Genomic DNA, 24,025 nt, shown 5'->3' on the forward strand with positions numbered 1-24,025 from the left:
TCATATGAAAATAAGAAGAGGTCCGCAAGGAGAGGCACACAGTTCGTTCCCATAGGAATGCCGACAATTTGTTGAAAAAGTCTACCTCCAAATTCAACAAATATGTTGTCAATAAGAAACTCCAGCATACTGATCACTTGTTCCTCTGTGTAGTATGTTTTACCCTTTTGTTCCTTATTAACAAAATATGCCTTATGGTATCCCAAAGTGATAAATTTATAGCGTATGCTACCATTTTTATGATGAAAAGCATTGTGGATTATTTCTTTTAGACGGTTTTTCAATTTCACATGGGGAATGGTTGTATACAAGGTTGAAAAATCAAAAGTTTTAATAGAACTAATTTCAGAAAAAGACCGAGATTTAAAATTATCAAGAAGTTCTTTAGAGTTTTTCAGAATCCACATATGGTTAATACCACTACGAGAGTAAACAGTTTCACAGTATATCTGAAGACCCTCTTTAACTGCGGACAGAATTTTAGTCAGTCTAATGGACAATTCTTTAGTAGAACAAGCAGATGAGCCGGCAATGTACCGTTGTGTAGATATTTTTTATATGAATATATCTGAAAATACTTTAAGTGATGTAGAAAAGACTATTTGTAACAAATATAATAATAGTTTAATGTGTGACCTAAAACAATGTAATGTATTAGTTAATTTTACTGAATATTATTCCTGGGTATTCAGTTGTAATCTAACAGGGAAACTTGATGAAATGCTGTACACCAAGTTTAATTGTTAAACAGCAATATGTGCAATAAAGAATCAATTAGAAAAAAAAAACAAAAAAAAAAACATTTGCCACTTCAAATAAACATAAAAATAAAGTTAATAAAAAAAAAACAGATATAAAATTAACATTATAACAATATAAAATTAAAAAGTCACATTCTACACAAGATGTAATAGCTAAACAAAGTTACATAATTTCATGTAATGAGTCATTGAACCATCTCTTTTTATTTTTTTGTTTTACCTCAAATTGTCAACTTTAATATTGGAAGTATCAACTTTCATCTTGAAATTGTCAATTTTAATTTTGGAATCAGTTTGGTAAAAATACTATGTATTCAACATGTTCAATGCGTTCTAACTCTTATTATAATTCCGACTATACATGAAACAACAAGTTGTTTTAACATAGCATTATAACATTTCATTTTTAACATTCATCTGTCATAAAAACTTGCATGTCCTGAAATTTAATTATATATGAAACAATACATGATAGATCATTTAGTACACTATATGATACATATTAATTTCAGATCATAGCCAATTGCGGAACTATAATTTAGTACCATCCAAATCATAATGAATTCTCATGAATGATACAGACTCAATAATGACTCTCAATCCAATCACAAAATCAAGCAGGTTCTTCATACATACTTTGTTTATTCATTCAGTACGTCATGTTTAACATTACATTAATAATTGTAATCAATTTATTTAAGGAATGACTGTAATATTTTTTCAGTCTATGAAGAAATATAAAAATTTGGTGCACACTGAATAACGCGCGTAGCGGGTTATTTAACAGTGTGCCCCACATTGTTTATGTTATTTCGAATAGACAGAACAAATATTACATTTCTTATAATTTTATTCTCAATTCCATTTCAAACCGTAGAAAACCATGAAAAACGTTGATGACGTCACGGTCACATGACTAAATTATATATATGGGCTCATAACAAAATAACGACAGGAGACACGTTACATCCAAAATTAAATTATTTGATCTTATTGTGTAAACTGATGGTTGTAAACAATTACAGGTCATGATCAACAATGAGTTAATTTCATATCGTAAAGTTAGTTTCAAAGGGCTCCACTTAACAAAAGATAATATAATTCCAAAAACGAAAATCAATGAATTTGTGCATAACACAATAAACAGTATTAAGGTCAATCATGTTTTATATTGTTTTTATGTCGACAAGTAATACTTTTGTGAGAGTATCTAACCTTGATATTGTCAGTTTTCGGAAAAGCATTAACGGAAATAATGTGATACTAATATATATGTATGATACAAGTATTTGATGTCAAGGAGAGAATAAAATATTTCCTTGTGAAGTTACATATATTATGATAGAAAAATTATTTATGTACTAGTTTATAATAAACAATGGCTAAAACAGCAACTTCAAAATATATTTTCATTATCTACATCACGTTCGGTAAGCATAATATTCTTTAAATGATATCAATTTGAATAAAAATTACTGTCAAAAGAAGCGTGCAGTTGATAAGTAATAATTACGATTCCAAGACAGTTATTAATGATGAAGTTAAATTTCTCTTTTTTCTATTCAATAAGCAATGTTAAGAGATATTAATAAGTAGCATAAATAAATTGATGCAACAAGTGACGTTCACCCCAATTTCACAATTATCTACCTTTACCAGACACTAAAAGGTGATACAGGACGTAGAAAGATGAAAAGATCAGCGGAGGAAAAGATGAACACACACATTAAATAATGTTCCTTTACTATTATAGACAGAACATACACACATAAAAGATATATATGTCGACACATGTTCTTTACACGATACGAAAATAACATTGTATCTACATGTTGTTACATATAAGTGATGCAGTGTGTTTATGGATATTGTCTACATCCCGAATATTTTATCCTATCTCATTGTTGTGATTCGATTGCATAAATACAGTGAAATGCAGTGAACTTTAGTGGTTGATAATTCTTGATAACATTCTTGCGTATTATAAACAAACAACTTGTAACGTCTCATTTCATTGGCCGAAAGATTCAAATACAACAGCAATGTAGTCAGTTTGCACGTGAATTGACACAGATGCAACAATGGAACGTACTATGTTACTACGAACGTAAAAACAAGGATTTGTTAGTTTACAAATCTTTGGTCAAAAGAATTAAATAAATGTTTTATTAACTTCGAATAATGGAGTCGAGATATTATACTCAGTCTGATATTTTGTATTAATATTGTAAGTAATATTCTAAGTCCTTTATGCATGCAGCAACTCAATTATCTTGTGCCGCTTTTATACGGATGAATATATGAACCACTTTTAATTTCTTTCATACTGACGATAGTTTATCATCTACCAATGTCGTAGTCACTCATAATAAGTATCTCATAATAATGATCCATTACAATAATTAATGATGGGTTGCATTGACATTCCTCTTTTATCATGTTCATGCTTTAAAACATACACACAGTAGCTAAAAGAGGGACGAAAGATACCAAAGGGACAGTCAAACTCGTAAATCTAAAACAAACTGACAACGCCATGGCTAAAAATGAAAAAGACAAACAGCTAAGCGTACCATAAACGGAAAAAATTGTCACCCAAAGAGATAAACAAAATAACTTTAATCGTATTATTTGTGCACCTGAATCAATTCAATGGAGGAATGTTGTTGTAACAAATTGAAATGTTACATCGGCGAAGATCATTTCTTTTGCATGTGTTGAACTATATGAAAAAAAATATGTGAATTAAGATTTTTTTTTATCCTACACTGAACTTTTGAATTAGATATTTCGATGTGAAAAATGTTAAGATTTTAAAGTTTAAAATTTTACTATCAATTGCAGATAATTATAAAACCAATGAATTTCACATGCACATTTATAAAAGCTAGAATTGTGATTAGATAATTAAGAACACAATCATGTACGCGAATACGACGATGTAAGATTTAAACTGCCTTGACCAGTTACGTAAATATTGATCAGTCCATTCAACGTTATATTACGTTTGTTCTATTTTCGCAAGAGTGAGGTCGAAGGTTTGAATTGACCAAAGAAAACGATCGTTCCTTAAAGAGTTACTCTTATTCTCGTGATATTTTGTCTGATGCTTGTTCGTGTCTGTGTGTGTTGATTTTCGGTGTTGTGTCGTTGTTTTCCTCTTAAATTTGCGTTTCCCTCGGTTTTAGTTTGTTACCCCGATTTTGTTTTTTTTTTGTCCATGTATTCATAAGTTTTGAACAGCGGTATACCACTGTTGCCTTTATTTACTCTAATAAAGTTTGTTTGACTGAATATGTCGCACGACCTTTTGCTAAGCTTGGCCACAGATAGGTGTAGTGAACATTCGGTGTGAGTGATATGCTTGTGTTAAAAAAATAACTGTTGGTTTAATGATGTCTGTGTTTTTATTGTATTTGTACCGTCCCATATTTAGTTACAAAATATATCCTTGCTTAGTATTGACACCCTGACCAGCGTCCATTGACACTATTTAAGATTTTTAAGATAAGATAGTGCATAGATTCTTTTCTTTCAGCAAAAGTACAACATATTATAGATTCACATAGTTTGCATTATTCGAAAACCAAATGGATGACTCATTTAGGTAAATATGATAAAATATTTCCTGTTACATGATCGATGGACCTAAGTGTACATATATAGAATTTAGTTATTATATTTGATCAAGATAATGTCATATATTTCATTTAAATCATATATCGTTCTTTGAATTTTCAAAGGAATCAAACATGTCAAAATAGTTTTTCACCTTCATCTTTAGAAATACAATATTTTTGACGACATTGGGTAGCAAACGATCAATTAAAAAAAACATATCTTTGAAAAATGTCTGGTCTTAATAAATCTTTTTTTAAGAAAAGGCATGTACATAGTCAAGAAATGTGACTGCTGTTGTCGATATGTGTTTTTCAACTTTTGATTTTGCAATTTGTATCAAGGATTTTCCATTTTGAATTTTCCCTGAAGTTTTGTTATTTTACTTTTACCATCAATATTATATACTATATACTTTAATATTCAAATAATCATCAAATATCATCTAGGTTGTTTCAGTGTTAATGGACTAGGAGATTCGACAAGCGTCCAATTGACAAACATAACCAACAATCAACCTAAAATATGTTCTAGACAGTGTGGAAATTGGAATTTCTTCGCTCTACTTGCAAGTATTTTAAATTGAAATAATTGTATTTCGGTTATCAACAACTAAAACTGCGTGCCTCTTAGTTTGTAAGTTTTATACGGCTTTTTAAAAGCACTAGATTGTTTACATTTGCATAGTTATGACCCACATCTGTTAAAGTGTACGAAAGATAAGACCATGCAAAATACACTATTAAATAAAAGGATGCAAAATACACTATTAAATAAAAGGATGCAAATAATTTGAAACGAGACAAATGTCCAACAGAGACCAAAGAACCCGGATTCGATTCTTAATTTGTATATGTAAGTCATTATGTTAACAATGAATTAAAACAATATCTATAAATTGGTTCATGGTTCATACTTACTGCTGTGGAAAGTAAACTTGATTGTACAAAAACAAAAGACAATAGACCTATGTACATTGTTCAAAGAAGTTTTCAAGTGGTTAATAGAATTATTCGTATTTTAATCTTTAATCTTTAATTATTTAATTCAGATTAGTTAATGCAATACGATAATGCAGCCGTAATTTACATCGGTATACATATACAGAAAGTTGTAAATTCTAACTGATGAAAACGAATCACATTCTTTGCGAACTACACACTTGTTTGTATTTGATCCACAAATAAGAAAATCAATCTTTGTATTGGTTACCTGCAAACAGATAATTCATTCCAACCAATAGAATTATATATATCCTTGGAATTTTTAAGAAAAATTTGCATTTAAATAGTAAATTAAGTGTATTTGTTGTTTAGGATTCCGGATGTTTCTGTTTTAATGACGCAATACGTAAGGACTTGGTGGAAAGCATGTCGAACAAATGTCAAAGAAGGTGTCCTGACTATACAGACAAAATGTACTGTGGTTCCAAAGATATGTATTATGTTAATATATATAGGCATGAAAAAGGTAAATGCATAGACGAAGTAAGCATCAAGTAAAATAGTTGTAAGTTCTGATGTTACTACATTCAGTTGCACGTTAACTTTGGCATCATTTACTTCAATAGTGAACAGTGATTAGTGAACATAGTACAGACGGACGGATAAAGATAATTGGTTCCTTCTTTTGAAAAAAAACACCAAAAAAATCCCCATATATACATTAAAAAAAGATACTGAGTAGAAGTCTAGGAGAAATAACCATTACTGAAAGCTAGTTCAAAGCCATTTAAAGCAAATACAAAAATTATGTATCTTACTTGACTTATGCCGTTTTTTAAAAAGGTTATGGAACTTATTTGCAACTACTCCCCACTGATTACCGAAGAAATGCACACTATGTGATAAATCCTACATACAGCTTACTGTTAAAGCGTAAACAAAGGTTACACCAGCAAGTTTATCATTATTTAGATTCAATAAGAATAGTCTTCTTTGGTTAACATGTATAAAGTATGTCTAAGTCACACATAAGAATTCTGTCGACTAATTTTTCTACATTGGAAATACAGATTTATTCCCTAATGTGAAAGATCAAAACTTAGACTGTCTTACTGTCAGTGGACACAAAATGCATAAGAACATCAAACAAATGCCATGTAACAAGGCTGTCTCCTTCATATGCAGCGGGCAAGGTAGGTATAAATATAACAACAATACAAACAATTGGCAACGCAGGTTACAATCGTTAATCTGAAGTGATATTGTTTTGTGATTTTTTTTAATTAAATATTTTTAAAAAGTAATATTAAAACCAACTACAGGAATCAAGCAGAGGGAAAAATTCGTATACACGAGCTAAAAATATATAATTATTTCATGAATATACTTTATAAGAATACGGAGATGTGGTAGGATTGCCACAACTAACAACCAAAGTTCAATTAAAGTGGATATGAGCAATTATAACTAAACATAAAATTTTCAAAACGAAAACATCCATACCGTATGGTTGGCTTGAAAAGGCCCAGACATAAAAAAATATGAAACAATTCAATTGTGAAAACCAACAACCTAATTTATAACAATTTTCGAAAAACAAATATGACAGATATGAACCAACGACAAACATTCTTACTCGTATCAATCAACATATTTAGAAGAAAACAAAATATGCTTGTGTATTTTTATGATCATTATTAAAAAATCTCTAATAATTTGTGATTTAGGTCAACCAGTCAATCCCTGTCGTGCGGCACGATGAAATGTGTGTGCTTCTAGTAAAAAGTCCTCGAGATGGTTTTTTTAGAAATACAAATTCAGATTTTTTTGGCTGAAAAATTCCGAACAACTTTCCAAATAAAAATATATCAATGTTTGCGCCTGTCTTAAGTAAGGATTTATTAATTTTCAATTCCAGTCGTTCCTATTTGATACAAGTTTCATTCTTTGTTTATATGTATTGACAATATTTCCTTTATAAATCGTATGTGTTAGTGGCCATTGTTTCAATTCTATAAACAATAATTGGAAATAAGTTTCATTTACAAAAACAAATATCATAGACTTATATCACATCTTTTATGACCTTATAAATGGGCAACTCTTTGTAAAAATGATCCCGAAGCATTTCAATTTGCTTGTAGAGGTCAAATTTTTTTTTAATTTCTTTTCATTTCGTTCGAAAAAAGGTAAAATAACAAATATACCGAACCCCAAATTAAATTCATAACGGAAGGTACCTTATCAAATCAAAAACCAAACTTTCAAAAACAACACTTTAAACGATGGGAAAACGACTGTTATATTCCTGACTTGGGTTGTAGTTTGGAACTTTTATTCATATCAAAACGCTCAATATTTGATTTTCAGTTAATTACTTCCTGTCGTTGATTTCATTTAGATTAAATATGCTTTTCAATAAAAAAAAAAAAAATTGAGACGTATCCCACACAAATAATCCTTTCTTTGTTTGAAACTGATTTCCAAACAACTATCCAAAACATGATATATGTTTTAAATAACATATTATATTGAATGGTTTTTTTCTAGATATACCCGTTGTACAGAAATTGCCATTTAAAGATGCGAAGCAGTTTTGTGAAAACTCATTGCATAAATTGATGAACATCAACGAACGACTACCACAAACGACAGAAAACAACACACATTATTGGATCGGAACATTTAGGCAATTTGTTTATCGTTATGGTATGTACATCATCTTTTGAATTACTACAAGGAAGTTAATAAGTCTAAGAATGCATCATAAAACACTCTGGCTGGTTTTTTTTAGTTTTTTGTCATCAGTTTCAACTGTATGTTTGATGCCCTTTCAATAAAATGAGATTTGTTGTTAATCATAATATAAAATTTTGAAATTGTGATAAAATTACCAACGAGACCCTACTCAAGAGGAGACGAAATGACACATACATTACCTATAGATCGTTGTCTGTCGAAGAGGAAATAAAGGTTTCATTGAATTGTCCTTTTATATTCAATCACTTTAAACGTAAAACCTTTGTTTTATATATATAACATAAAGCAATGATGTATTGTCTTGTTGTTCTAGTCGTCGTAGTTACCATTAAAATATGGAAGAAATGCTATTTGTCGATGTCAATTATCAATGTTAATATGTTCCTGTTTCACATTAGGCATTAAAATTTGTATGTACCATGGACTACCTTCAAAAAAGTTAAATAAAACGTTGTTCTGACGTCATGTGCCAATATGAAAAAGATTTTGTATGAACTAACGTTTTTTTTCTACATAATACTACTCGTATAATTTATTGAATAGATTATTAATTTTGAAAAATATCAATGGTATTGTTTCTCTAGATGAAAGTAGGATTTTTTTAAATGATGACCTTTGACCTTGATTTTCGATATTATTGTACCAGATTTGATATTGACGACACATATTTTCAAAAAGTACAGGATTTCAACTTTCCGATGAGCTATTTAAATCTTATGAGGTATTTAGGTAATTTAAATTTCTAAAATTGTCCTCTCCACCGCTCCACTAAATGTGGAAGCTGTTTAAACATATAAACAGTCCTCGAGATCACAATCGCAAAATTTAACATAATTATTTAGTATGTTGATAAATGGCATGCGTTTATCAATTTACTGAGTTAAAGTATTGTTTAGTGATTTATCCGAATCAACTGAACTAACGCCGTTACAGATGAGAACACTTGTATTTATCTCAAATAAATAAGTTTGCAAGACATGGTACTGTTCAGAATGTTGATCTATGTCTTTGCATGATGACAATGAAAAGAAGTGGTTTTATTTCTAATGAAACAACTCTCAACCAGACTTCGCAATGACGTAAAAATGGCAACAGTAGTATACCGCGGTTCAAAACTCATAAATCCATGGGCAAAGAACAAAATCGGGTAACAAACTAAAACTGAGGGAAACGCATTAAATATAAGAGGAGAACAACGACACAACATTAAAATGTAACACACACAGAAACGGACTAAGCATTAGACAAAATCCTATGAGAATAACAAATATAACATCAAAACCCAATACATGAATTTGGACTAGATAAGTACCGTGATATGTCTTATAGTAATGTGAATTCACACTCAAAAATAAGAGAAAACAAACAACACAACGGAAACACAACGTTAAAATGAAACACACACAGAAACTATAATATAACAAAGGCCATATTCCGGACTTGGTATAGGACATTTTTAAAGGAAAAGCTGGTGGCTTGAATCTGATTTGTGGCATGCCAAGCCTTCCTCTTTTATGGCCATGTGAAATATAACATTAAAATGACAACACAACATTACAGGACTACAATATAAATAAATAGGAGAACATAATTGACAAAGAAACACACGAATAATAGCTAACAAAAGGCAACAAGTTTAAAATTTTAATACACCAGTAGTGCATTGTGTCCACACAAGACTTACTAGTGACGCTCAGATACAAAAGTTTGAAAGCCGAAACATGTACAAAATTGAACAGAAACGAGGACCAAAAGTTAAAAAAAGTTGTGCCAAAAACGGCCAGGTTTTTTCTGTGAGTTCCAGGACATCCCTATTATTTAGAATAATACTTTTGCAAATAGAAAATTTTATAAAATGATTATACAAATGATATACATGATACAACTGAAGTATTAACTAATTACAGGAAACAACCCAAAAACATTAAATAACCCGACAAAATGCAACTAAAAAAAAAACACATCCGAATAAGTCAAAACCTCAACGCCAAGTGACGTCATATTTGACATTGTAAAAAATTACAACAAAAAATGAAAAATGACCTCACATTTGAATTAATAAGGTAGAATTAGGATTGCTTTAAAAGTTCATTTGCGATCAATTTGAGGAACAGTAGTTTACAGATGTTCAAACTTCGTAAATCGATTAAAAATTCGAATGAAATCCAAAAGTCGCGTGACCGATAGTTCGACAGCGTAATCTTCATTCGTAGGATTACATCATCCGTTTGAGTCATTTTTTTATTAGGGACATTTCGTTTCTCCTCTAAAGTTCGGTATTTTTATTATCATTTTTTTAACATGTTAAAGTTATTCGTAAGCTTTCTTATTTGATAAAAAAAATAATTATTTCTCTCTGGATAAATCAAGTTATGACATTAAAAGCAAGCTCTTCCAGGATTAAGAATATATTTTTATATTAGTGTTATAAGTCTAAGTAACTTAAATACAGATAACTTATCAATTATTCAGAAAAAAAATACAAACAAGTCATCTAGGTGTAAAGACTTCATGGTTTTCCAGCGTAAAATGCGTTAATTCAACACATTGTAAATGTTGTACACGGTCATATACATTTGTGTTTACTTTAACAGAGGTAAATAGACTATTTTGCATGATGCATTACTTCGAAATTACTATTAATTATCATCTATGAAGTATTATCGGATTAATTCAATAGTAAGGACACATGCAACTACATTGCATGAAATGAGAATTAGGATAGCGAAATGAATAATTTGTTATCCTAAATAATTATATAAGTCAGTACTTGATTTTGTCACCTACTGTCTTTTGGTAAGGGAACACACTATTTTTAGATTGTATACATGATTCATCCATATGCGTTCAGTGACATTATAGTACATTTATATAAATTCAGCCTCAACAATACATCGAAATGTGTTTACTATTTGTACACGTGTACATAACCGATAATTTTGTCCTTGGACATGGTTAGTCTAAGGCCGTGTTCACATTGACCTAAATTCGGTGTTGTGTTAGTGTAACTCACACGTAAACTAAACACAATTGCGTTCCCATTGATAAAACTCAATATTTACATGTAGTTTAAATCATGTTTTACCTACACGCAGTCGATAGTCAATGTAGCCCTTGTGTAGGTTAAGTGTACACAAAACTAGGCATTTAGGACATTAGTTTTATCGTGTATATATTTAAGGGGAAACTATTTTTGAGTAAAATTGATATTTTTGATAATTATTAGTTGTCTTAATTTTACAGATTTTTTTTGTTAAAAAAAATTAACGGACTTTATTAACCCCTAATCAAGACTCAAAGCAGCATAATTGCCGAACCCATAAGGCAGCAACCAATTGATTTTCAGGGGGGAGGGGGGCTGTTATAGTTGAGTATAAAACATAAAGGCAATGGGGTGGGGGTGGTGAGCTATGGATTTTGTTTTGGAAACAAAAAATGTTTCCAGTTTTTGGCCCTGAAAAAAAATTGTTTGTTTCACCCTCAGCTGCCACTATATTTAATGCTAAAACTGATTTCGACATGTCATCAAAATTTATCCTGAAAAAATTCAATAGCTCACGCCCCCCTCCCCCTCCATCAAAAATGAAGTAAATAGTTGCTGCCTAATTCATTTGAAAAGGTCTTCCCGAATTGACTTGACGTACACAGAAATATTCGCCACTGGTCTTTACTAAAAAAACGATTCACGCATAAATGCATGACTAAAAAAAGTGTGAGGTAAATGATATGTTTGTCTATAGATATAGGAAGATGTGGTGTGAGTGCCAATGAGACAACTCTCCATCCAAATAACAATTTAAAAATTAAACCATTATAGGTTAAAGTACGGCCTTCAACACGGAGCCTTGGCTCACACCGAACAACAAGCTATAAAGGGCCCCAAAATTACTAGTGTAAAACCATTCAAACGGTCTAATCTATATAAACAAAATTGTCTAGTATTTCAGATCCGTTAAATAACACGTAAAATAAATTAAAAAAAACGTTACCCTATTCCTTTACCAAATACTCCTTGGAGAAGAAATACCATTTGAAACGAACAGAAAAGATAAAAATGTAGTGATCCCTCATATCTCAATCCTTTTTTTCCGGCTGTAAGCACGCTGTTGAAGCTAACGTTTTCTAATGCGCTATCGAAACATCTCTAGTATATTCAAACTACTGCAATTTATAATAATGGCTTTCATAAAGTAGCAACCACTTAACTTAATAAAGGGGGAGGGTTATTTTTTTTTATCTGAGTCAGATTTTTTTTTCGCGCGTATGTTTTTATTTCTTTTTTTTCGATGCTGGTGATCAAATACTTTTTTTTCAATATTTAACACTATAAAATATAGGGAAACTCTTGATTCAGAATAATTTTTTTATCATCTGTATGACCATTTTTTTTTTTATCGAATTGGGGATCGGAATGTTTCCATTCCCATCCCCCACTCCCCTTTTGAAGTCAGATGGTTGTTCCCTTACCGCTAGAAAAATTTTCCAAAAATTTTGAATTTAGTTCTACGTAATGAACATTTAAATGACATATAGTTAACAAGTGTGAACAAAACTTATGTACAGGTAGCTAAACAAGGTGTATAGATGTGAACAAATGTAATGTAAAACCAGTGTATATTACGGTAAACTAATTGTAAACATGTTTACTGTACACGGCGTTTGATGTGAACACGGTCTAACTTACTTTAGCTGAAGGCCTATGTCAATATCTACATGTAAACGTCTTCCAAATAATTTGTTTGGCTTGGTTGTTGTCTCAATTAGGGATGTCCGTTACTTTTGATTTTGACTTTTTGTCATATATTCTACCTATATAGTGTCAATAAAAATGTTGCCTGCTTACATGTAAATGTATATTCTGATATCTTTGTTTCTGTACTTTTAACTGTATCGTTTTACAACTATTCTTGATTTCTTTTTTTCATTATTCTTTTATTCTTATCATTTTGATTGGAAACACATAAATATCTCTTTTCTTAATCACATTATTTTCTAGTTCTTAATAACATCTCTGGCTTGATTTTACCATCATATATTTATATATGTTTTTATTTTCCTCAATCGTTTGATTATCCATATTTTCTCTTTTCTTTTTCTTTTATTCTTGTCTATTTTTCTCTTGAAGTTATTTGATTTGAATCTTTCTTCTCTATTCTTCATGCTTTTAAACCAATCCAGACACTCACATATAGTACCGTGTGTTGTCATCGATTACCTATATATCTTTTTTGACAGAATTAATGACGCATTGATTTAGTATATCTTGAATGCACTTCATATACTAACTGACAAAATCTCACAATTGGAAAAAACGGCAGTGTTATATTTAATTAAATATAAAGACCTGGTATATTTTTGACAGTAGAAACATGTTCTAAAACGACCACTGAACAAGGACGAAATTTAAATTAACGACATCGAATAACTAACAATTTGCATATCGTACTGTATACATAAAGACACGATATGCAAATTGTGAGACATTCCAATCAACAACTAAATTAAAGCCTGATTATCAATAACAAAAGTTTTGTTTAGTATAAACTAATATGTAATAAAAAAGTGTTTATGAAAGAACCTGATTTTTTAAAGAATCTACCACAAACCTTTTGTAACGAAACAACACACTAATGCTGACTTGAGTTATCATAGATATAGTGTTAACAAAACTTTGATGTTTTGAAAAAAAACTAAGGCTTTGCTACCTCAGGAATAGATTGTCTTAGCCGTATTTGGCAAAAGTTTAAGGTAATGTTGGTCCTTAATGCTCTTCAACTTCGTACTCTTTTTGGCATGTTATATAATTCTTTTTTATTCGAGCGTACGTCAGTAATGAGTCTTTTGAAGACGAAATGCGCATCTGACGTAATTATAAAATTTATTAATGGTATCTATGATGATTTTTTTTTAAATTTCCATTATTAAAATTACTGGATGAAACAATTTGGAAATGCCCCTAATTTGATTGCAATCTTGTTATGAAAAATAATTGTTATATTAAGTGTTATTCACATTGATACATGTACATAGTATGACACTTAAACATAAAATCTTCCCGTTGTCCATGACTATCATGACTAGGTAATTTATGTTCAGCTGTTAAAATATTAAGTTCATGATTTCGTTTATATGATGCATTAAAACACAGACTAAGACATGTAAGAGTGCATTTCTTTCTAACCAACGTTTCGTAAACTTTGTGTGTCGTTTGAAATAGATTATTAAAAGTAACAAAAGTAGAATGCATCCTTTAATCAATGAATATTAAATCTTTTTGAACGGTCAAACATGTTGTTGGTATTTAAACTTACTACGCGAGAAAAATGCATCTGTAGAAGATGTAAAATCTATGCATCGTTTATTTAGTTGTCAATTTAGAATGAATGTATGAAGATAGTATTGTTATCGATAATTTGTACATTTTCCTTTGATCTTTCTGCCTAATATTTTTAAGTATCAACGTCCTGGCTGTATCATTCAAAATATTCGGCAATTCATTATGTGACGTCATAATTACCGATAAACAGAATAATGGGTAGTTTCGTTTTTTATACTGACTATATCATGTGGAATAGCTTAACTTGCCCTAACAGGCTCGACTAGATATTCCACATGATATAGTCAGTATCAAAAACTAAACTACCTATTATTCTATATATAACGCCTATTCATTAAAAATATCAGCAATGAAAGACATGACGACAATACCTAAATTTAAGTAATTGAACTAATGTTTTGAGTTATAACAATCATGAACAAACCTCTTTTTAGTGGGAAAAATATTTTCAGATAATTCATTAATGTTTAAGTTAATGAAATGCAGCGTTTGTACTTACAAACAACTAACTACAAACTGTAGACGTATTTTCAGCGAGTGTATAGTTTTGTTACAATTTATGCAAACTTTGCAGACGTATGCTAGAAACACATGATCTATACATGTGTGCGCTGAACATGCTGGAACGTTTGTATCGTTTGTTTTCGAATGAATTACACTCTCAAATCCGTATCTGATTGAAAAAGAGATTTCGCATACTATTTGCTATCGGAATATGATATGCATGTAAATGTTTGCCTTTCATATTAATAAATTGATACGCAATAGTAAAAACTTCGAATGCTGAAGTGATTTTTTAAACTTCAATGATATATGATGTATTATTTGATTGTAAATAATTTAAACAAAAACCAACACTAAATTGGTTTTCAACTATCAACACTTTTAGTCTTGCATCTATTCATTGTTTTATTAGGACAAAGTTTTGTTGATGTTATCACAAAAAAAATAAACGTTTAAATGTTATGCAATGATAGTCTTTCTTCCAGTAACCCATTTAACTTCCTCTTCTAACACGTCTGATGGACGGTAAATACACTTCAGGTTTAAAATATATGGACCATTCAAACCGAAACATCTATTGAAAAACAAATGAACATACAAAATATCAAAAACCCATATGAGATTGTTTTGAAGAAAGATTTCTGTTTTTCTAATAGTTTCTCAACTTATCAATATCCGGATGAGTAATTGAACCATCCCTTTTTATATAAGTTTTACCTCAAATTTTCGACTTTAGCATTGAAAGTATCAACCTTCATCTTGAAGTTGACAATCTACATTTTGAAATCAGTGTGGTAAAAGTGCTATTTATTCAACATGTTTAATGCGTTCTACCTCTTAAAATAATTCAGACTATAAATGAGACAAGAAGTTGTTTTATTCGGTGCATTATAACATGTTCATTGTTAACCTAGCTTCATCTGTTATAAAAACTTGCATGTCCTTAAATTTAATTATATATCAAACAATACATGATAGATCATTCCGTACACTATATTACACATATTTATTTCAGATGATCGCCCTTTGCTGAACTATAATTTAGTACCATCCAAATAATTATGAATTTTCATGAAGAATACAAAAATTATTTCTAATCCAATCACAAACTGTAGTCAATCAAGTAGGTTCTTCGTACATACTTTGTTCATACATTCAGTACGTCATGTTTAACACTACATTAATAATTGTAATCAATTTATTTAAGGAATTTCGGTAATATTTTTTCTCTCTATAAAGAAACCAAAATCGGACACACTGAATAACGCGCGTAGCGGGTTATATAACAGTGTGCACCACATCTTTTTTTATGTTATTTCGAATAGACAGAAAAAATATTACAGTCATTTCTATTAATTTAATCCTAAATTCCATTTCAAACCTTAGAAAACCATGACAAAACGTTGATGACGTCACGGTTACATGACTAAATTATGTATATGGCCTCATAACAAAATAATGTCAGCCAATCACAAGACGCGTTACATCCAAAATTAAATTATTTGATCTTATTGTGTAAACTGATGGTTGTAAACAATTACAGGTCATGATCACATTATTTCAACAATGAGTTAATTCCATATCGTAAATTTAGTTTCAAAGGGCAACAAAAGATAATATAATTCCAAAAACGAAAATCAATTAATGTGTGCATAACACAATACACAATAGTAAGGTCAACGATGTTTTATATTGTTTTTTTGTCGACAAGTAATACCTTTGTGAGAGTATTTAAACTTGTTATTGTCAGTTTTCGGAAAAGCATTAACGGAAATAATGTGATACTAATATACATGTATGATACAAGTATTTGATGTCAATGAGAGAATAAAATATTTCCTGGTGAAGTTACATATATCATGATAGAAAAGTTATTTCTGTACTAGTTTATATACAATGGCTAAAACAGCAACTTCAAAATATATTTTCATTATCTTCATCACGTTCGGTAGGCATAATATTCTTTAAATGATATCACTTTGAATAAAAAACAAATCTTTTTACTTATGAGCAATTTTACCTGTAAAAAAAAATTATTTGAAATAGAGAATAAATATCCATTTATGATAATTAATATTTTAGAGAAAACTACATGCCTATTTCACACTGCAAGTCGTAAAATTACTGTCGAAAGAAGCGTGCAGTTGATAAGTAATAATTACGATTCCAAGACAGTTATTAATGATACAGTACTAGTTTAATTTCTCTTTTTTCTTTTCAATAAGCAATGATAAGAGATATGGCATGTGCAAATCAAAGCAGAATTTTGATCAAATGAATGAATTTAACGTAAAAGTGTCCATATTTCTAAAAAAAAAATATGGTCGGGACAAACACGCATATCGAGTTACGTAGATGCAAAAAATATTATATTAATGACATTCATAATTTCAATTTCATAACCTCAAGGAATTGAAGCTTGAAAACTACCTACAAATACAATTCTTGGTTTCCCATGTACAAAAATCCATAAGATAGACAGATGGATGTTTTTATTTTAAAATAAAACTTGGTACATATACATGAAATACAATATATTACAATGTCAAACATAAGCAGTCAATTAACATGTAGATTTTTATCTAACAAGCCTTTGGAGGCTTATGCTGCACTGTCCTTTATGAACAAAAATTATACATGTTATATGAATAAATTTCAAATCCATTCTTCCTTATTATTTCTCCGGCTGAATTCTTGTAGTTTCAATATATCAGTTGTGTTTAATAATTAAATGAGAAAATAAAGATGAAAGTAACTTAATATTTTTTGGTTGAAAATGTAAGGATTGTACATGTACATGTAAAATTACCAAGATAAGAGTTGTCTCACTTTGTACATATCCATATTTTATTATGAAAAAAGTAGAAATTGAAATAAAAGATAAAAAATAATTTATCACCTTGAATTGACTAAATTTTGATAATTGATCTATATGGTAATAGTTTATCACATTTGCTGGGATAGCAGAATAGTATGTTAACACTATACTAGCTAATTTTTGGCTAATTTTTGAAAATGTAAATGCATACGTACGTATACAGATTTATCATGATTGTATCTGCAAATTACATTCCAAAATACACAGACTTAGTCTCCGCTCTGATCGTATGTCCTTATTGAACAATTACATGAATTTTATCAATCGAAAGAAAACTAAAAAGATCTTATGTCTAAAAAAAAGTATTTCTTAAATTCAACATTTAAGTAATTTTTGGAAAAGATCAGCATACATGTTTTGATTTATGAATATGTCTTATGAACTTCATAACACTAGACATAAGAGTTAGTAATGGTAGGTTTCTATCCCCGCGGTTTTAAGGCATTGCATACTCTAGATAAATGAAATGCATATGCATGGTTTCGAAAATTAAACACTAACTGAACTGGATATTACAGCGCTCTTTCCAACAAGAGGTGGTAAGTTAGGAAAGAGGTTTGAGAACTATCCCACAGGGAATAATTGAATTAAGGATGTACTTAGTTGAGATTTTAGAATAGGTGTAAAATGTTCAGACTCCTCAGTGTGTTCCCAAACAATACAAGGTAAACTATTATGCCCCATACCACCGATTAATCTTTTTTCATAAGACTTAATAGCTCTTTAAAAGTCATTTGACAAGATCTAAGTAGATTTATGATTCTCTTTATTTTGATTTGAGACCCAAGATATACCAATGCAAATATAAGGTAAAAGTCAGAGTCCGTCTTTTCCCGCCATATTTTATAAATCAAATGTCTCGAAAAGGAGTTCCATGACCTTTATATACCTATATGGAGTTATTTACTTTCAGAACGTCAGGTCATTCTTTTTCAGAATCAACCCTGACGATACCATGTTTCAATGGTATATGCTCCAAGGCATAAAATAATGACCTGTGTAAGGTCATTATTTTACTTGATAAACATGCAATCTATGATTTACTACAAACTTTTATTCGTCTAATAGTTTTTTGTTGCCGATTTGGCAATTTATTTTCTAAAGTTCAACCGATGATAGAAGTTAAAGAAACCGTCATTGTAGTCCCGCAATTTAAATTTAGAAACAAATAACGTGAAGTTTTGTTGATTTATTTCTATAATAAAGAAACATTATCATATATTTCAGATGAATTTTAATGTAGACTTTCGTAAAATAAATCCAGTTTAACATATTCGTGTGTAAGATTTTGAAAACCTTATTGAGTCAAACTGAATAGGTTGATGGATTTTTGGTTGCTTGCTTAACGTCCAGTGGCAAATATTGCATGCATGTTCAGAACGATACACACTGAATATGAAATCATACTGTGACCTACATGTATTAATAGTCGTCTTCGTGTCAGTTCTTAACTTTTTAAAATTTATGTATACCTTTTACTTTATTAAATGATCAACTAATAAAATAATATTATATTCTATTGAATAACATTAACGTAATTCAAGAAAGGGTCGGGTGCGGAGGATATATAATTTTATCCTGATTATCTTTTAATAAAATGTATTGCTATTCAAAAGACAATCTTTCTGAATTTTCCATTCGATTCAAGTAAAATGGTTAAATGAATAACAACTTTTCCGCGATAGAAATAACATAACAAATAGGGCGTATTAAAACCTGAACGCATTAGAAAGGAATATCCGACTTTAGTGTTGTCGATAAAAAGCGATACTAAATTTTACAAATCTTTATAAAATTAATATTTTTTGACGGTATACAAGTCATATAATGCATATTTTAATGTTTTTCTTGTCATAGAACACACCTCGGGGTGTCAAGATTGTTCTAAGAAAGACCTCCCTCCGATCGGTCTTTCATTTGATCAATCCTGACACCCCTCGGTGTGTTCTACGACAAGAAAAACATTAACATATGCATTATCTATAACATCTATATTTTTACCTTATTCTAATCCTTAAATAAAACTCTTCAATCTTAAAGTACAAATGTGGAACTCTTGATTTTATCTTAGTAAATCCTCAAAGCTCTTATTAACATATCGCATGATGAACAAGTTTGTAAGAAAAAAGAAAATTTTGAGGAGAAATCGCCAAAGTGTCCACATGAACCTTTACAGTTATGCTATTGACTATATTATACCTATAAACATATCTGGATAAACTGTTGTTCGAAATAGCAAGTAAAAGCCCAAAACACAAATGAATAATGTTATGTTTAATGTACATTATTCACAATAAAGCATATATGTATGGGTTTTATTGTATTCACTTATTTTTAGAAGAGATCACTGTTCGCCCACCAACCCTTAAAATATATGTGTTGAAATCAACTCAAGACATTTACACACAACAGTCTACAACAAAACGGGAGAGAACTTTTGATCTTGTAAATATGAGCACGATGAATACAGAGAGATCTACTTGGACAGCTAGTACTACTTTGAAATCAACAAATACCAAAGTTCGGCCTGTTGACATAAACTGTGGCATATTTTGCATAGGTCAGTATATTTTGGAATATAAAAACATACAAAAAAAATTAATTATGAAATAAATGCTCTTTGCGAGTATCCAAATCAAGAGGAAAACGATTCAAATATATGAGACATACTTTAAAAGTAAGACAAACACAACTTATAATTCAAACGAAGACCAACACAAACCGCTCCATCTAACAAAACAAAATAAAGCAATATAAAAACGTCTTGCAATAATATTTGAGATATGATTATCGAAAAGGAGAAACCTATGAAGGAATCATTCAAAACTTTTAAGTCTCAGAAAAGATGACAAAATGGAACTAAACGTAAAAAATAACGGAAAAACAAGTTCAAATACTAGTAATCAAAACTGGAGGTGTTCTCAACTGTCCGTAACGGTTAGACATATTATCTTTCACAGATGGCGTAACCATTGCTCTTACAAAAAGTATCTTTAAGAATGAAAACATTACGATCATTTCTGACAGCTGTACGATAGGTTGTATTGCCTACATCATCTTTCATTGAACACGTTGAAATCTGGTGACTATTTTCATCGGCAATCAGACCATGTCGACTATTTAATTCTGAATAGAAAAATGCGATTTCAAGAATCTGTTCCTTAGAAGAACTGTCATAATCATTTCCATCGTAGATATATCCAGATTGTGCTAAGGCAGAACAGCTTTGTTCAGAGATTGTTATAATAGTTATCAAAAGTACCAGGATTATAATTCTATACGCCAGACGCGCGTTTCGTCTACATAAGACTCATCAGTGACGCTCATATCAAAATAGTTAAAAAGCCAAACAAATACAAAGTTGAAGAGCATTGAGGATTATAAATGCGCCATGAAAATTGTTCTACAAACTGTTCTGTAACAGTTCTTCTGAAACCGTCTGATAAGGTTAGACCTGGTTCATGTATGGTCTTTGTTTTACTTTTATTATCAATCTACAAATACAGATTGCTAGCGGTTAGAATCATACGTTTTTCAAATAAAAAAAAAATATTGTAATCTTAATTATTTTACAGTACTAGGTATATTTTCCTCTTGCGTTTTTATTTTGGTGCTATTGGTGTGTGTGTATAAGAACAAAACAAAATGGCAAGTACTCGATATTTAAACACAGTGACTATTATTTGCATTGCTCAATTGAGTTTAAAATTCAAAGGTATGTAGTTTCACACATATGAATATTTGGGTTTTATATTACCCAGTCATTATTTTTCTTTAGTAAACAGATTTTTATTTTCGAAAAAAAAAATGATTTTTTGGTATATGTAACCGATTGACCATTTGTATTTGCCCGTTTAGGATAAGTATTACTATATACTGGTGTCCGTTCAAATAACAATAAAAACAACATGTTTGATATTTACAATTTTTTTTTAAAAGGTAACTTAAGAGGTACACATATCTTCAAACAGTCACTTCATGTAAGCATGTATCAATAGACCACATAATAACACTAATAATGATGCTTTTTGACACATAAGACGTGTTGATGTTCATAAATGTCTAGAAATGTTATTCATGAATATGTACTATAACAAACACTAGTTCATGTGAACTAATTGAACACAAAAGTCAAATAAGTTTAACAACGATTTTTTACCTTTATTTTCCTGAAAAAATGCCTTTATTAAATTACGATTGAGGCATTTGTTTTCCTTTGCGTCATTTATAGCATTTGATTTTGTCAGTTTTAAATGGAATTTGCTGGAAGTTCAGTATTTTTGTGATACTTTTTCGATATTTTGCACTAATTATTTACATACATGAATCCTTAGCTTTTCTTGATTTCCTTTTAATCACATAACAATCTTAGCCCCTTCAATAAATTTTACTTCAAAAGATTCTTCGATTTTATATTGAATAGCTTTAAAAGGTAAAATAGGCCTGTCATAACTTGATGTTTTATTGGAGAGTTATCTCATTTGCATTAATTGTTAAACATATATATATATATGTCAAATAGGAATGGTGCTTTACACAGGAATGAACAACTATCAAATAGACAAAAAGAACATCGACCTGTTTATATAAATCCCTGGAATTAAAAAACTGTATTCCAGAATCAACATTTGTCGATGGTACGTTTTTATCAACATTTTTAGTGGTTAAACAAGAACATATTCGAAGACTAACGTGCCTACAGCTAGACAACCTTGTGTGTCAAGTTACTGACAATTAGACTATTATAATGACAAGAAAACGAAACAGAACGTGGAAAACAAATCGACATCGACGAAACTGCAAAATATGAAGATTCTATGGGAAATTGATTGATTACAGTAAAGACGACTCAAAACTTAAACCCAGAAAGAAATAGAGGTTTCCATTCAGATTTCGTTCGTCAAATTTACGTCGTCAAAAAAATCCCATACTGAGATATACGATTCGACTGTGATCAGTCATGAAACATAAAAAATACCGACAAAGTTTGCTAGTTCGAAAAGGAGAATTTACAATGTCACGCGGCAGGGGGTTGAGTATTGTGGACAAACACCGTTCACGCGAGATAGAAACGTCTAAAACAAAAGATGAAAATCCGCCTAACATTTTCCTGCACATCATTGTTACAGGTGAATACACAGACCGTGTTTATACTGACCTTATCCTGCTTACATGTTCTACGTTCCAAGTACTAGCTAATAGATATACGACGTCGGTAAATGTGTCACATAACGAATACTATAACTGCAATCGGGACCAGTCTGCTTGACCTTATCTCGATTTTGTGTTAGTTGCATTCACACGTAAACTAAACATAATGACGTTCCCTTTGATAAAACTCAATGATTACATGTAGTTTAAATCATGTTTTGTCTACATGCAGTGAATAGTCAGTGCAGGTCATGCATGGGTCAAATAATTACAAAACATGGTAATTCGAACATATTCTAACAATGCATATTTAAAAAAGAAACATTTTTTTAAAATAAAATTGACATTCAAAACAGTTATTTATAAAGGTTTTTTTTGTCCATCTCGATATATTGCTTTTTTTGTTTTGTTTATAAAAATAACTTTATGTAACTTTATAAACCCCTGATCAACACTCAAAGCATCATTAAACAGCCAAACACAAAATTCATTTGAAAATGTCTTCTCGGATCGACTGAAGGTACACATAAATATTTGCCACTGGTCTTTACTCAATTAATGATTCTTTTATTAATGCTTTACTTAAAACAGATGCGGTAATTTGTATTGTTTGGCTAGTATTTCAATTAGAAATGAAAAAAGAATTAATTTACAATGTACGTAAAATACAATGAACTTGTATTTTTAAGCCAAAGATGTACATGTAGTTGTTTAGTACAATATGATTTATTTTAAAAAATTCCGTCACATTTACATGTGAAACAAGAGGTAAAGACATACACAAAATACCAACACATTCGATCATAGAAATAAATAAACAGTTTGAAATGGAATATATAAATAAATAATTTACTTTATAAAATATGCATTACCCTTGAAACGAATAGAGATACATTTTTATGACTCTAATGTATATTAACCATTGATAGTAATCCAGTCATGTTTGCTACACTGGGTTTTTTGACATACAGCCCGTAACAGAGAAGTGATCGAATTGATGTTTCTTTACCGTCAAAATTAGCTACGTTATCGACAAACTTAATTGAGTAATGAGCGAACTATCGGTACTTTA

At 30.2% G+C, this 24,025-nt stretch overlaps 1 protein-coding gene across 2 annotated transcripts; it reads left to right on the forward strand.

The window, feature by feature from the left end:
- Positions 1 to 2,070: 2,070 nt before the first annotated feature.
- Positions 2,071 to 23,300, forward strand: LOC134724590 (uncharacterized). Of its 2 annotated transcripts, none has more exons than XM_063587701.1 (9): positions 2,071 to 2,191; positions 4,300 to 4,368; positions 4,829 to 4,947; positions 5,696 to 5,849; positions 6,394 to 6,516; positions 7,874 to 8,032; positions 20,141 to 20,362; positions 21,378 to 21,450; positions 22,325 to 23,300. In XM_063587701.1, exons 1-9 carry the CDS (start codon positions 2,140 to 2,142, stop codon positions 22,404 to 22,406), a joined length of 1,053 nt encoding a protein of 350 aa, XP_063443771.1. In that variant the 5' UTR covers positions 2,071 to 2,139; the 3' UTR covers positions 22,407 to 23,300. The 2 variants fall into 2 exon arrangements, with proteins under 2 accessions (XP_063443771.1, XP_063443772.1); XM_063587702.1 differs by lacking the exon at positions 21,378 to 21,450 and adding an exon at positions 21,742 to 21,782.
- The last annotated feature ends 725 nt before the right edge of the window (positions 23,301 to 24,025 follow it).

This window comes from Mytilus trossulus, chromosome 7 (genome assembly GCF_036588685.1).
Source record: "Mytilus trossulus isolate FHL-02 chromosome 7, PNRI_Mtr1.1.1.hap1, whole genome shotgun sequence".
Taxonomy (NCBI): Eukaryota; Metazoa; Mollusca; class Bivalvia; order Mytilida; family Mytilidae; genus Mytilus; species Mytilus trossulus.

Coding starts and splice junctions, on each gene's coding strand:
- LOC134724590 (XM_063587701.1), top strand. CDS start 2,140: ATGGCTAAAACAGCAACTTCAAAATATATTTTCATTATCTACATCACG. Junction 8,033..20,140: donor GCAATTTGTTTATCGTTATG/GTATGTACATCA, acceptor ACTTATTTTTAG/AAGAGATCACTGTTCGCCCA. Junction 20,363..21,377: donor CTGTGGCATATTTTGCATAG/GTCAGTATATTT, acceptor ATTATTTTACAG/TACTAGGTATATTTTCCTCT.